This window comes from Quercus lobata, chromosome 2 (genome assembly GCF_001633185.2).
Source record: "Quercus lobata isolate SW786 chromosome 2, ValleyOak3.0 Primary Assembly, whole genome shotgun sequence".
NCBI classification, from domain to species: Eukaryota; Viridiplantae; Streptophyta; class Magnoliopsida; order Fagales; family Fagaceae; genus Quercus; species Quercus lobata.
In genome coordinates this window covers 100,817,835-100,833,670 of record NC_044905.1, presented here as the reverse complement: position 1 = coordinate 100,833,670, position 15,836 = coordinate 100,817,835, and the positions used below count along the sequence as shown (strand labels likewise).

The 15,836-nt window shown below is 38.5% G+C and overlaps 3 protein-coding genes across 4 annotated transcripts; 1 reads left to right on the top strand and 2 right to left on the bottom strand.

The window, feature by feature from the left end:
• Window positions 1-256: 256 nt before the first annotated feature.
• LOC115977564 (stromal 70 kDa heat shock-related protein, chloroplastic) lies at window positions 257-4,758 on the top strand. Its single transcript, XM_031099485.1, has 8 exons — window positions 257-933; window positions 1,924-2,176; window positions 2,328-2,407; window positions 2,579-2,721; window positions 2,842-2,940; window positions 3,178-3,367; window positions 3,575-3,973; window positions 4,080-4,758. Exons 1-8 carry the CDS (start codon window positions 406-408, stop codon window positions 4,497-4,499), a joined length of 2,112 nt encoding a protein of 703 aa, XP_030955345.1. The 5' UTR covers window positions 257-405; the 3' UTR covers window positions 4,500-4,758.
• LOC115977565 (putative mediator of RNA polymerase II transcription subunit 26) lies at window positions 4,577-8,157 on the bottom strand. 2 transcript variants are annotated; one of them, XM_031099487.1, is made up of 3 exons: window positions 8,108-8,157; window positions 7,306-7,596; window positions 4,577-5,983 (listed from the first exon to the last, which is right to left on the bottom strand). In XM_031099487.1, the coding sequence occupies exons 2-3, from the start codon at window positions 7,523-7,525 to the stop codon at window positions 5,226-5,228; spliced, it is 978 nt and encodes a 325-aa protein (XP_030955347.1). In that variant the 5' UTR covers window positions 7,526-7,596; window positions 8,108-8,157; the 3' UTR covers window positions 4,577-5,225. The 2 variants fall into 2 exon arrangements, with proteins under 2 accessions (XP_030955347.1, XP_030955346.1); XM_031099486.1 differs by lacking the exon at window positions 8,108-8,157 and adding an exon at window positions 7,731-7,820.
• A 3,100-nt stretch (window positions 8,158-11,257) lies between these two features.
• On the bottom strand, window positions 11,258-12,232 carry LOC115974049. Its single transcript, XM_031094274.1, has one exon. The coding sequence runs from the start codon at window positions 12,230-12,232 to the stop codon at window positions 11,258-11,260; it is 975 nt and encodes a 324-aa protein (XP_030950134.1).
• Window positions 12,233-15,836: the final 3,604 nt, after the last annotated feature.

Genomic DNA, 15,836 nt, shown 5'->3' with positions numbered 1-15,836 from the left:
TAAATTTTGTTTATTACTTATATTATACAAAAAAATTGGAAGGAGTAGAGCTTAAGCTCAACCTCAAGCCCATCTAGCATCATAAAATGAACCCAACCCAAAAATCCATATCTTGGGCCACACCCTCACCAAACACAAAGAAATTAAAAAAAAAAAAAAAAAATCCAATCTAACGGTCAAGATTTCCTCATCAACCCATCTTGTCTTCTACCATGCAAAGCTGGAGATAATTCTAGAACTCTCCGCGTGTCACTACCTAACCCGCACTCACTATTAAGTTCTCATACACATAAACCCTCTTCTCTCTCACTTTTATCTCTTCCCTCAACCCCAAGTTCACTTCTCTCTGTCCCTCAAATTTCTAGGGTTAGGGTTTATCTCTTTCAATTTCCTCTCAATTCTTCAATGGCGTCTTCAACCTCTGCCCAAATCCATGGCCTCGGAATCAGCCCTCGTGGGTATTCCGGGAAGCTCAATTTGGCTTCTTCCAAAGCGTTCTTCTTCGGACAGAAGCTTCACAAAACGACGGCATTTTACCCGAAGCTGAGAGCGAAGAGGGTGGGACCCTTGAGAGTGGTGAACGAGAAAGTGGTTGGGATCGATTTGGGGACGACGAATTCGGCGGTGGCGGCGATGGAAGGTGGGAAGCCGACGATAGTGACGAACGCCGAGGGGCAGAGAACGACGCCGTCTGTGGTGGCGTATGCGAAAAATGGTGATATGTTGGTGGGTCAGATTGCGAAACGACAGGCCGTTGTGAACCCGGAGAACACGTTCTTTTCGGTGAAGAGGTTTATTGGGAGGAAGATGACGGAGGTGGATGAGGAGAGCAAGCAGGTTTCGTATAGAGTTGTGAGAGATGAGAATGGAAATGTGAAGTTGGATTGTCCGGCGATTGGGAGGCAGTTTGCGGCTGAGGAGATTTCTGCTCAGGTATGAGGGAATTGGGGTTGGGGTTTTGTTTTGTTTTGTTTTGGTAATGGGCTAAAGTTTTTGTTGTTTTGGAATTTGTGATTTGTGACATCGAAATGGTGTTTGGAGGAAGGGAATTAGAAATGGGGGTTCTGGGTTGGGTTTTGTTTTGTGTTTTGGGTAATGGGTTTGTGAAAGTTTATACCTTTTGGAAATTGTGACATTGAAATGTTGTTTAAGAGGAAGGGAATTAGAAATGGGGTAATGGGTTTTGCTTGGTTTTGTGTTTTTGGTAGTAAAAGCTCAAAGTTTTGTGCTTTTTTTGGTTAAATGGGTTTGTTAAAAGTTTTTGTCTTTGTTAAAGTGAGAGCTTTATTAATTAATTAATTTTTATTGGTTTAATATGACGGTATTTGGTTTGTGAATGCGGTATTTGTGCTTTGGTTTCTAGTTTTTGGTAATGGGTTCATATTGAAGATATTGTTTTTGGGCTATGTTTGGTTGGTCACTAAATGTAGTAGGAGGAGATGAAAGGGGAAAAAGTAACTTCAATGATAGTTTTGAGGTTTTGGATAAGGGAAACTTTGGTTAGTTGTGGGCTGGATTGTTAAATTCTCAGAGTTGATTGGAGGCAGAGATTGTGTTTCTTCATTCGTGACACGTTTTTCACTTCCTGGATTAGAAAAATATTGCAATTCTTGCAGATATATGGTGGTTGTTGCTATGAACTTTGGTGTTTGTGTTTGAACTTAAAAAAGTTATGCCAGGTGGTTTTATTCCGCCCTCTCCCTTTTCGATTATTCCATTTCAGTTGTTACATGGCATCAGCATGCTAGTTTTTATTGCCAAGTATACATCATTAGTTCCCTTTTCTTGCTATTTAATTCTAGTTAATTGAAATTATGTACTTTTTTGGGTGAATGGTGGCATTATATGGTTGCAAGTTTATAATTTAAAGTTCTTTATGTTGTTTTGGCACGTGGGTTCTGAATTCATTTATTTCTGGTTTAGGTTTTGAGAAAGCTTACGGACGATGCTTCAAAGTTTTTGAATGACAAAGTTACAAAAGCTGTTGTTACTGTGCCTGCTTACTTCAATGATTCCCAAAGGACAGCAACAAAGGATGCTGGTAGAATTGCTGGTTTGGAAGTTCTTCGAATCATTAATGAACCTACTGCTGCATCTCTAGCATATGGGTTTGAAAAGAAGAACAACGAGACCATCTTGGTATTTGACCTTGGTGGTGGTACTTTTGATGTGTCAGGTACCAAATATGTTTCTAGACTTATGTAACTCCTTGCCATGTACATTAGCACATTGTGATTATTCTAGTTCATTTTGTCAGTTTGTATATTGGACATTCTGTATTCCTGACTTAGGCTTTCTATAATTGATTTTTTCTTTTTACATTGTAGTGCTTGAGGTTGGTGATGGAGTTTTTGAGGTTCTTTCTACTTCTGGAGATACTCATTTGGGTGGTGATGACTTTGACAAGGTTTGAATCTTCGCTTTTTCTACCCCTCTGGGCCTGTTCAATTATGAGCAACTTAAATTTTTTTACTCTGTTGTCCTCTCTCTCTCTCTCTTGTCTTTTTGGGTGGGTGCAGGAGGGTATGATGAATTATATAGTGATACTTAAGTGCTAAGTGTTTCTTAATGCATGCAGAGAATTGTTGATTGGCTTGCTGCAAGCTTCAAGAGAGATGAAGGAATTGATCTGTTGAAGGACAAACAAGCTCTTCAGCGATTAACAGAGACAGCTGAGAAAGCTAAAATGGAGCTTTCAACTCTAACCCAGACAAGCATTAGGTATTTTGCATCTGTCAGAATGTTTTCTTGAGTACTCTCTCTTTCTCTTACAGTGCAAATGGGTGTCTGTGAGAAGTTCAACTGAAATTTTATATTGATAAAAATATTGTCTTCTTCCAGTTTGCCTTTCATTACTGCTACTGCAGATGGCCCCAAGCACATTGAGACCACCATCACTAGGGCCAAGTTTGAAGAATTGTGTTCTGACCTTCTGGACAGGTACTTAATATTCTTCCAGACATCCAATAGTGCTTTATTTTCTTAATCATTGCATGCTCTTCTTTTAATGCTCCCTTGTCTTCTGGTGTAACTTTATTTCTGTTCCTTGTAATCTATGGATTGATTAGAAAGGGTTTTTTCTAGCAGATTTTTGTTACTTTTATTCTTAATCTCCTTAAGACAACTGAAGTGGAATAATACAGACTATAACATATCATGTCTGTTATTGTATGTTAGGCTTAAAACACCAGTTGAAAATTCCTTGAGGGATGCAAAACTTTCCTTCAAAGATATAGATGAGGTAATCCTTGTTGGGGGATCAACACGTATCCCGGCTGTTCAGGATCTTGTGAAGAAGTTGACTGGAAAGGACCCCAATGTGACAGTTAATCCTGATGAAGTTGTTGCCCTTGGGGCTGCAGTTCAGGTGAGGCCTACTGAATGCTTTCACCTTAACTAATATATTGTCTCCCTTGTCTTGTGTGACAATTTTGATGATTATTGTTGTGATATACTCGTATAAGATTGCTCTAGTTAATGTTTTTCTCCATTCTTTTATGTTGCAAAATGCTTGCTGGTATTGTGTAAATAACTTTGTTGTTTGTTTGATTCATGTGTGACAATTTATTTTCAGGCTGGTGTTTTGTCTGGGGATGTCAGTGATATCGTGCTTTTGGATGTTTCACCATTGTCACTAGGTCTTGAAACCCTAGGTGGTGTAATGACAAAGATCATCCCAAGAAATACTACTTTGCCAACCTCCAAGTCAGAGGTGTTCTCCACAGCCGCAGATGGGCAGACTAGTGTTGAGATTAATGTTCTTCAAGGAGAGAGAGAATTCGTTAGGGACAACAAATCTCTTGGCAGCTTCCGTTTGGATGGTATCCCACCTGCACCTCGTGGGGTTCCTCAAATTGAAGTGAAGTTTGACATTGATGCAAATGGTATTCTTTCGGTCACTGCGGCTGACAAGGGCACAGGGAAGAAGCAAGACATTACCATTACCGGTGCTAGCACATTGCCCAGTGATGAGGTATGTTATAATATAGGGTTTGGATAAATGTTTGAGCTTTATTTCAGTTTGTAGGATTAGGTCAAAAGCTGAAAAGGAACTAAGCTAAATGTGTCAAAATATGCAGGTGCAAAGGATGGTTAATGAAGCAGAGAAGTTTGCAAAGGATGACAAGGAGAAGAGAGATGCCATTGACACAAAGAACCAAGCTGATTCTGTTGTCTACCAGACAGAGAAACAGCTCAAGGAACTGGGAGACAAGGTTCCTGCCCCAGTGAAAGAGAAGGTGGAGGCCAAGCTTGGCGAGCTCAAGGAAGCAATTTCAGGGGGTTCGACACAAGCCATCAAGGATGCCATTGCTGCCCTCAATCAAGAAGTCATGCAACTAGGTCAGTCCCTTTACAACCAACCAGGTGCTCCTGGTGCTGGGCCTGGTGCTGGTGCTGGGCCTGGACCTGCACCTAGCGGTGAATCCGGGTCTTCGGAATCATCAGGCAAGGGGCCTGAAGGAGATGTTATAGATGCAGATTTCACCGACAGCAAGTGAGATAGCAAAAATTTGATATTTTTTTGTCACCCTTTTCTTCCTTTCTAATGTGTATAAGAATTGATTTTGCGGGATCAGATTTGGTTGTTATTTGGTTAACAGTTCTAGCCATTTTTATTAGAAATAGAGTTGAAAACAACTATAATAGTTTCCATTGATATCAAAATCTCTGGGTGACTAAAGTCCCATGTACTTCATTTAAAACTACTATAAAATGCAATATGATGGATTTGAGAGGAAAGCTGGATTTGAGAGGAAAGCTTATCTTGCCATTTTGCTTGCTTTGTGTGTGTAATGTATACACACATGATTTGTGGGTTAGATTAGGCCCTTTTTTGTGGATGCGTTTTGCTGGAACATATACTAGATAAAATGTGCATTAATCATTATATTTACAGGTAACTCGCATAACACGCAGACTATGTAGTCTATTCCAATTCTATGCAATGGCTATATACAACATGCAAAACCAACACCAAATATTAGGTATAGAAGGAAGAAAAAAAAATCATCTATACCATTGTTAAAAGTTCTGGTGAGACTCCATTCGATGTGAGGTCTCACATGAGAGAGGATATATATATGAGATGTAAGGTAATTATTGCTTGAATACCTTGAAGAACTTCATGCCTTCTCACCCTCCAAAAAGGCATTTCTTGGACTCCGAGAAAGACTCCCAGATCTACTTAGCCTAGTACACGCAAGGACACTATGCTCTTCATGGTACTACCCCCAGTTGATGCAGCCTCCAGACTCTCTATGGTGGGAACTTGATGTGTAATGGGGGTTTAGGCCACGACCCATTAGGCTCCTCCCACCATCAACCCTGCCCAATGACCAATTTCGGGTTAACATTTCTCTGCCAACATCACCTCTGTGAGAATCCATTGGTCTAGGATGATAGCCGTGATGAAGGTGGTGTTGATGGTTTAAGTGGTAATGTTGGTGGTGCTGGTAAAGGTGATGATTTCCAGGGTTTTTGCTAAGATTTTGGAAATTGTTGAGGCAATAAAGGGTAGGAGAGCTTTGTACTCTATGCACTGAAATCTTGCCATTTTGGTTGACATTTGACAAGTTGCTTTCATGAGTCATAATAGCATCAACATTTTGGCCATCAGGGGAATTGCTATGGGGGGAAGAACAACCAGAAGAAATGCTGAAGGTGGATTTATTTGTATTGATAGAGGTGAGTTTAGGATGGGGAGTTGTACGAAATATGCCATTGATGGCGTCAATGTAGCGCTGCTCTAATACATGGGGTTCAATGGAGGTTGCTTGGTTCTCAAGTATGATTGGATTGGATGGGAACAAGAAGGCTCGGAGCTTCGGGTTTCCTTCACTTTCATGGCGGTCATGTTCATCAAGCATATGCTTAAGGTCCTCGTCTGATCTTACAGTCACCAAGGCATCAAGTTCCTCAGGGATTACTTGGTACTTGAGAACCATGTCCCCATCAATCGTTGCAGTTAGCTTCTTCATTAGCTCTGTTAACAACAAAGAGGTCAAAACAACAAAAGGCAATGTTATTTAATATTAAAAGGAACATAAGCACATTTTCTACTTTTATTGACAGCACTCTAAATGAAACAGTGCACAACACAAGAAGTTGCTAATACAATGACTGTGGTTCATTCAAAACGACATGTTCAAGAGGACTTGAGCCCAAGATAGTATTCACCACTTGTTTATAATCTGTTAAAGGGATTTTTATTTTTATTTTTTAAGTTGTAACAGTTAATACCAAGTCATGTAATAATCCAATTGATGAATATCATGTGGGAGGTTGGTGGGTTCAACTCTGACAAAGAAGTATAAAATTAATTATATAACATTCACTTGCTTATTGGGTTGTTACACAGGAGACTTAATAACTATTACAAAAAATATTTTCTCATGTAACGGATATGAGTCCATTTGTTTACGAAATTGTATCACACATAAATTGAATATTAATGAATGGGAACAGTTCAAACACCATCGGGCAACTAGAGTTCATTAATTTACCAAAAGCACAATTAAGTATCAATACACATCTAAGTTTATGGCATGTAGGGATATGTTAGAATAATAATTAAATTTGTTAGATTTTAACCATTTAAGTTTTTGAAACAAAATTTTCTTGATATCATACCATTTGGCCTCCTCAAGATTAATAGAGCTTGCTTAACTGTCATAGTATATCTCCAAATCTTTGACATATATAGTTTAAATTAATTCCTGTAATTTTTTGTTTAAATTACATCATTTAATAAGGGATCATTTTACACTTCAATAAAATGGTATAAATAATTTGTATTCTGGTAAAAAGTTCTAGATGAATTATTGAATTGACTTATTAATATTTTCATATTGAAATTTGAAGACTTTGGGAGTTCTATCAAACCTCCAACTCCATAAAATAATAGAGGACTTAAGTTTTCACTAGATTATAAATTTTTATTAAACAATGCTTAAGTTATTAAAAAAATTATTCTATAACTTAAATGCAATGCTCTTTTCTCTCTCATAAACTATGGGTTCTATCATAAATTTAATTAACAAAATCTTTTTTATAATTCAACATTACAATAAAAAATGAAGATTTAAATTCCAGACATTTTTATTGAAAATACCTTAAAATATCAATCGAGCTATCGACAATAAAACCTATTATTACATAGAAACAATAATCTTGACGATGTTGCTAAAAATTTAGACCACTTATATCCACCTCATCTAATTTAAAAATTGCCCACCATGAAATAATTCTTATGACTCTTAAAGAATCTCAAAATATATTTAAAAAAAGGAAAAAGAAAATGAAAACCTGAGAAGCTGATATCTCGAGGGATGGCAATGACACGTGTCTCGCCACCAACATACTTGAGTTGACCATCGGGGGGCCTAGGGACAATCCTCCCACCATGGCTGCACATGAACTTTACCCTGCTCACCGGCGACGACGACGTCGTTTCTTCCACCACTCCACCATTATTATTATTATTGTTATTATTATTATTATTATTATCAACCTCAGCTCCCATCATATATATATATATATATATATAACTCGCTCCAGCTAACTCACCCCAACTCAGTCCCGTTTCGCACAACAACTCTGCAATATAAATAAATAAATAAATAAATAAGAAACCCATCAAAACAAAACAAATTTATCAAAATAACATAACATAATTGAAACAAAGATTGTAATAAACAAAAAATGGAATGAAATATATTGAATATACGTACGTGAAGGAGTGAGAGCAGAGCATTAGAGATAATGAAACATGATAAAATTGACAAAGAAGAAAACAGAGAAATTTTTTTTTTTTTGGTTTTTTGTTTTTGGGCTTTCTATTTTGAAAGATATTGAAGAGCATAAATAAAGGAAGAGAGAGAGAGAGAGAGAGAGAGAGAGAGAGTTTTAAGGTTGTTCAAAAGCTTTTTTCGGAGGAACCGAAAATAGGAGTTCTGAGAAAAATGAAAAAAAAAATGGATGGGATTTGTTTTGTTTGGAAGATTCTAAAACTAAAAGGTTTACTGGTTCCACGCTTAGACCAACAATTTCACACACAGAGACACACATAACATAAGACATAGAGACATGGAGCTAGAAACACGCGCACCTCTGGTTTTTCTGTGTGTCAATCGCTATGTCTCCACCACTGTATTTTCAATGAATTGCAATTGCAATTGCAATTGCACTCTCACCCCCACCTTTTTATGTCCCATATTTTCATAGGACAAGATGACATGTTTGTAGCTTGTACTATGTTGAAGTTACGAAATTAGCCTATTCTTTCTTTTCTTAAAAATTTGCACCTTTATTATTATTATTATTTTTTTTTTTTTTTTTACAAAAATCCATATTCCACTAAACTTTTATTTACCTCTTTAAAGTTTATTTTTTGTTATTTTATTTTTTATAAATATGGTAGAATTCTAACTTATAAATTGTTTGATCTTTTAGTTTTTAAACTTTCATCCATTGCAATTTATAAAATTGTTGGCATGGTGTGATTAATGCAATTTTATAGATGGAAAAACAAACTTGACTATAATTGTAAAGGTTTAAGTACTAAAATGCTAAATATATAAATGATATATATAGGAATGAATAATAATTCACTAAGTTTAAAGGGTGTAATTTGGGATTTTAGCCTTCTTTATATATATAAAAAAAATTGTTAAAATATACTTTTAAGTTTGGTTGAAAAGTTTCTTCACTTAAAAATTGTTAAATATAATTAACCCATGTGCATTAGATTTGTGACAAATTAAACATTAATCTTCTAGAATTATCTGTTAAAAATGATGATGCCGAAAAATTGTCAGTGAGCTACACGGCACTCACGTGCTCGAAACAACGCCTGCACAACACAAAAAGAGAAAACCTCGCAGAGAGCACCGGTGTGGTGCCGGCCAAATACCCTCCGAAGGTCAAGTTAGAACTTCTCACAACTTTAAAGTGTTAGAGAGGGTAAATTATGCGTACCTTGGTTGGTGAGGGTATTGGGGTTTTTATAGTGGTAGAGGGTTGACCTCTCCTTATTGGATTAGAAGTCTTTTTCTTATAGGAGTCTCTTTAGACGTATTTTGCGAGATCATTTCCTTGTAGGAGTCTTTTTATTTAACACCAAGCGTGGGGCGCAAGATATTTATATATGCAAACGTGGAGACCAAGCAAAGCCACGTCAGGGTCGTCAGCTTCGCCTACCCCCTCATCGGGGTCGTCAGCTTCGCCTACTCCCTTGTCAGGGTCATTAGCCTCATTAAGGTCGTCAGCTTCGCCTACCCACTTGTCGGGGTCGTCAGCTTCGCCTATTCCCTCGTCGGAGTCGTCAACCTCGTTAGGGTCGTCAGCTTCGTCTACTCCCTTGTTAGGGTCGTCAGCCTCGTCAGGGTCGTCAACTTCGCCTACCTCCTCGTCGGGGTCGTCAGTTTCGCCTACTCCCTCGTCGAGGTTGTCAACCTCATTAGGGTCTTCAGCATCGTCTACTCCCTTGTCAGGGTCGTTAGCCTCATTAAGGTCGTCAGCTTCGCCTACCCCCTCGTCAGGGTCGTCAGCTTCGCCTACTCCCTCATCGGGGTCGTTAGCCTCGTTAGGGTCATCAGCTTTGTCTACTCCCTTGTCAGGGTCGTCAGCCTCGTTAAGGTAGTCAGCTTCGCCTACTCCCTCGTTGAGGTCGTCACCCTCATTAGGGTCGTCAGCTTCACCTACTCCCTTCAGCTTAGTAGTGTCAGCTTTCCATTTATGACAAGTTAACCTCGTCTTCCTAAAGCTGTAGACGTCCTAAAGCTGTTTGACTGCCATTTATGACAAGTGAGGCCGACGGGTCTATTTTGAACGTCGCTTCATGATACTATATTCATGAATATTCACATTCACAATTTTACCCTTATCAGCTGCCCCCCACTCCATGATCTCGTCAGCTTAAACTGACAGGTTCATGGAGTTTAAGTCCTTTTCATTTGGATAATTCCAACTCGTCTCTTTAGTAGACTTGTTCATCTCGTTATCTTTTATGTTAAAACCATCGTCTTGTAGTATTAGTCATATCCTTTAGTGGATGAACTCGTCAACTTTATGGGCTCGTCCTCTTTGGGGACTTGGCGCAATCGTCCATTTCGTGGGTATTACTAAGTGACTCGTCCAATCTGTAGGCTTAATGATAAACTCGTCCACTTGTGGACTTAATAATTTTTCATTCTCTTAGGATTGGGTCGTCCACTTTGGACTTAGCAATGTTGTCCGCTTTGTGGATTTAGTAGGGTCGTCCAGCTTGTGGACTTAATAAGGTCGTCTAGCTTATGGAATTAATAAGACATGGTTGTCCACTTTGTGTCCATTTTATGGACTTCATAATTTTTTCATCCTCCTAGGATGAAATCGTCCATCTTGTGGACTTAATAAGCTTGTCCATTTTATGGACTTGATAACATTTCATCCTCTTGAGATGAGGTTGTCCACTTAATGGACTGCATATTAGGGTCGTCTATTTTGTAGACTTGGATTCCTCCACTTTGTGGACTTGTTGAGGTGACTAAGTGTTGGTACCTCGTCACCTTGTGAGTTGTCCACTTGGGGTCGTGGACTAATTGAGGTGACTAAATTTTGGAGCCTTGTTACCTTTTTGGTCGTCTACTTGTAGGCGACTTAGTATGGTGATCATCCACCCATAGTCAACTTCGGTCACGCGTCTACCCATAGGTGACTTAGCATAGTGACCGTCCACCCGTAGGCGACTTTGGCCATGCGTCTACCCGTAGGTGACTTAGCCTAGTGACCGTTCACCCGTAGGCGACTTTGGCCATGCGTCTACTCGTAGGTAAATTAGCGTAGTGACCGTCCACCCGTAGGCGACTTTGGCCATGCATCTACCCGTAGGTAACTTAGTGTAGTGACCGTCCTCCCGTAGGCGTTGGCCATGCGTCTACCCGTAGGTAACTTAGCGTAGTGACCCTCCACCCGTAGGCGACTTTGGCCATGCGTGAATAAACGCCTCTTATTAAAATAAACCATGCATTCATAGAAAAAGTAGTTCTTAAAAAGAAAACGAAGACCTGCCATTTGGGCTTTAAAAGAGTCATTGTAGCAAAAACTAAAGTAAATAGAAAAACTGAGGAGTATAACTAAAATTCACTAAGGTAAACTAGAAATAAAGGGGTGCTGCTCTTCATGCCATCCTTTTTACTGGTAATACTTCCGTAGGTGCTTGGTGTTCCACGGGCGATGTAGCTTTTATCCGTTCAGCGTCTCCAGTTCTTGCCATCTTCTACCCTCTGTCCTGTCGCGTATCCTCTTGCCTTTCTCTCTTCTCTCGAGTCAGAAGCGCATCCTCAGCATTCATGTACTTGGTTGCCCTGTAAAGCACGTCCGACATAGTCTTCGGGTCGTTCTTATATAGTGAAAATAGGAACTTACCCTTCCGCAGCCCATTTGCGAAAGCGGCTACAAGTATCTTGTCGTTAGCTTCATCAATTGAAAGCGCCTCTTTGTTAAAGCGTGCTATGTAAGACCTTAGCGTCTCATCTTCCCGCTGCTTGATGCTTATCAAGCATGCTGTAGACTTCTTATACCTGTGTCCTTCGATGAAGTGCGAAGCAAACTGGGCGCTTAGCTCCTTGAAAGTACTGATGGAGTTAGGCGTCAGCCTGCTAAACCATATCCTTGCGGGACCCTTCAGCGTGGTGGGGAAAGCTCTGCATATGATCTCGTTGGGTACCCCCTGAAGGTGCATCAGGGTCTTGAAGGACTCCAAATGATCTAGAGGGTCTTTGTTTACGTCGTAGTTTTCCACTTGCGGCATACGGAACTTTGGTGGAAGGGGGAAGGAGTTGACGGACGCGGTGAACGGCGAGTCGGTTTGGTGGACCAGATCATCAAGGTCGCTGGACACCCGTCCTTTGAGGGCGTTCATCATGACGTCCATCTGTTCCTTCATCGCCTGTATCTCCGCGACAATGTGGGGTTGAGCCATATCAGTGACGGATGGACAGCTCATATCTTGTCGCTTGGGTCTGCTTGGGGCATTACTACCTTCCGACCCCTCTTGATCTCTTCGCTCGGCACTGGTACCTTCTTGATTTTCCCCTTGGGTACCCATAGCGGCGTTCTTTTGCCGTAGCTGTTCTTTAAGGTCCTGATTCTGTTTGGTGAGACATTCCATTGTTGCCATGAGGGTTTGGACCTGCCTCTCCAGGGTAGTGGGTCGCAGCTCGTCTCCTTGAACGTTGTTGGTAGTTGCCATCGAGTGAGTAAGTACCATGCAACTCTTTGTCCAAGAAGCGATAGGCTAAAGTACGCTTCGTTCCCCACAGACGGCGCCAATTGATGATGCCGAAAAATCGTCAGTGAGCTACACGGCACTCACATGCTCGAAACAACGCCTGCACAACACAAAAAGAGAAAACCTCGCAGAGAGCACCGGTGTGGTGCTGGCCAAATACCCTCCGAAGGTCAAGTTAGAATTTCTCACAACTCTAAAGTGTTAGAGAGGGTAAATTATGCGTACCTTGGTTGGTGAGGGTATTGGGGTTTTTATAGTGGTAGAGGGTTGACCTCTCCTTATTGGATTAGAAGTCTTTTCCTTATAGGAGTCTCTTTAGACGTATTTTGCGAGATCATTTCCTTGTAGGAGTCTTTTTATTTAACACCAAGCGTGGGGTGCAAGATATTTATATATGCAAACGTGGAGACCAAGCAAGGCCACGTCAGGGTCGTCAGCTTCGCCTACCCCCTCGTCGGGGTTGTCAGTTTCGCCTACTCCCTCGTCGGGGTCGTCAACCTCATTAGGGTCGTCAACTTCGTCTACTCCCTTGTTAGGGTCGTCAGCCTCGTCAGGGTCGTCAGCTTCGCTTACTCCCTCGTCGAGGTCGTCAGCCTCGTTAGGGTCTTCAGTTTCGCCTACTCCCTTGTCAGGGTCGTTAGCCTCATTAAGTTCGTCAGCTTCGCCTACCCCCTCGTCGGGGTCGTCAGCTTCGCCTACTCCCTCGTCGGGGTCGTCAGCCTCGTTAGGGTCATCAGCTTTGCCTACTCCCTTGTCAGGGTCGTCAACCTCGTTAAGGTAGTCAGCTTCACCTACTCCCTCGTTGGGGTCGTCAGCCTCGTTAGGGTCGTCAGCTTCGCCTACTCCCTTCAGCTTAGTAGTGTCAGCTTTCCATTTATGACAAGTTAACCTCGTCTTCCTAAAGCTGTAAACGTCCTAAAGCTGTTTGACTGCCATTTATGACAAGTGAGGCCGACGGGTCTATTTTGAACGTCGCTTCATGATACTATATTCATGAATATTCACATTCACAATTTTACCCTTATCAAAAAATATAATTGAATTTAGTCTCATGATTTACCAATTAATAATTTCTGTTGCATTGTCAATATATAACGCTAAAATATCATTATTTTCGGTTGCTTAATGGTTGCGACTGTCATTAGCAAGCATATATGTCAATAGCTGTGAATAATCTTGCATGTTTATAAAATTATTGTAAGTAGTAACCCTTGGCTTTGGCTTGCACTAAAGAAAACGAAGATGTTTATAGTTAACTGGTGTTTGTGGACATTCAATAGCACTATCATCCTTGTTTAAAAGTTGTTTAAAATGACAATGTGATTAAGGAAAATAGGAGTTTTATCTTGATAAATATATATATGGGACACATAATTTTTGGATGATTACGTACGTAGATTCTTTTTTAATAAATGGTGAAAAAATGGCAAACGTACATTTTGGCTTTGGGAGAAAGAGAATATATAAAGTAATTGATACCTACACTACACTAGACTCTTACCATGTCAGTGAAATCACTTCAGAAGCTTCTAAAATTCCATCATATATATGAAGTTATATTATTTAACCATTTCAATGATTTTTTTTTTTTTTATATACAAAATTATTTAAAAGAGAAATTCTTTAAGAACGAAAGAAAATGTCCCCTTCAAGCCTTCAACCTTTAAAACAGAATAAATCAACTTGTTAGTGCCATAATAAAGGTATCAATTAGGTGAAAAGAAATTCTCTCGCTCTAACCTATACAAGTGAACGATGAAGAGCAAATATGCTTGCAAAAGGTTCACAATAAAGAAGTTTTTTACATATTTTTAATGGCTCGCATGGTTTCCCGTAAAGATATACAAAATCAACTTATTCCTTTATAACAAAAAAAGAAAAAATTCTCTCCTCCAAAAATTCTTTTAGATAAGTACGAGTGTTGTACTTGTATTCTCATGACAAGTGTTTATACTTTATATTCTACTTCCTCCAACAAAGAAAAAAAGTTTTTTTTTTTTTTTTTTGGCTTCTAATGCAATTAATTTATTTTAGGTGGAATATTGAGAGCAGCGCATTCTCATCCAATGAGGCATATCCCATCAAAATGCTAAATATATGATAATATTCACCAAAAAGCACAAAAATAAAAAACCTACATTTGTTGAGGTATTTTGCGACCAAAAAAAAAAAAAAAAAATACAGTGAACTTATATGTTTACATGTTCATTATAACATGTAAAAGTTTTTTATTCCCTTTCATTCTTACTCTCCTCTACTATAGCAACAAGTAAAAATTTGTTGTTGGTGTGTACAAAATATAGCATTATTTTAATAAGGGGAATTGTAAAATAAAGAATGTGTTAGAGCTATTGTGCAAAATAAATAAAATTGGTTTTTTTTTTTTTTTTTTCATAGAAGAAATACCGGGAACTTTTATTAAAAGGAATTAGCTATAATAGGCTAAAACTATATTAGTAAGTTGTGGAAGAATATTCTCCATTCACATAAATAAATCATTAACATATTTCACATGTTTAACTGCCATAAAAAAAGTTTTTTTTTTTTTTTTTTTTTGGCTTCTAATGCAATTAATTTATTTTAGGTGGAATTGAGAACAACGCATTCTCGTCCAATGAGGCATATCCCATCAAAATGCTAAATAAATGATAATATTTACCAAAAAGCACAAGAATAAAAAAACCTACATTTGTTGAGGTATTTTGCGACAAAAAAAAAAAAAAAAAAAAAAACAGTGAACTTAGATGTTTACATGTTCATTATTACATGTAAAAGCTTTTTATTCTCTTTTATTCTTACTCTCCTCTACTAGCAACATGTAAACATTTGTTGTTGGTGTGTAGGTGTCAAAATATGGTATTATTTTAATAAGGGGAACTGTAAAATAAAGAATGTGTTGTTAGAGCTATTGTGCGACATAGATAAAATTGGTTTTTTTTTTTTTTTTTAATAAAAGAAATACCATAAACTTTTATTAAAAGGAATTAGCCATAATTAGCTAAAACTATATCAGTAAATTGTGGAGAAATATTCTTCATTCACATAAATAAACCATTAACATATCTAACATGTTTAACTAGGTTATGAACCATAAAATTATATAATTTTTGATTATGGGAAAAAAAGATAACACTAAATGATTCTATATATGAATAAAAGTGGGTTTTTTGATGATGTAAAATGTATTTTTTTTGTATTTTTCGGATGTGAATGTATTGAGCTTATATATTTATATCTTAATTCATTTACTTTGAAAATATATTTATAATTTTATTCATGTCCTACGTAAATTAATTAATTTTCGTGACTATTGTACGTTTTGGTAATTTGAAGAAGAGAAGCAAAAATAGAAAATAGTATAGTTACTAAATTAGACTCTACTCCTTTATTGCCTAAAGCGAATTTTTTGTCGCTTTGTCGGAATCTGCCAAATACTGCATTAAAATGTTGGAACACACTTGGCAAACTGTTTTTAGCCACGAATGCATTTCCTATGGGTCCCACTTAGGCTAAGCCCCTTCCCAAGTTTGCATGTTCTTCGTGGGTTCCACAAATAGTACGTGTT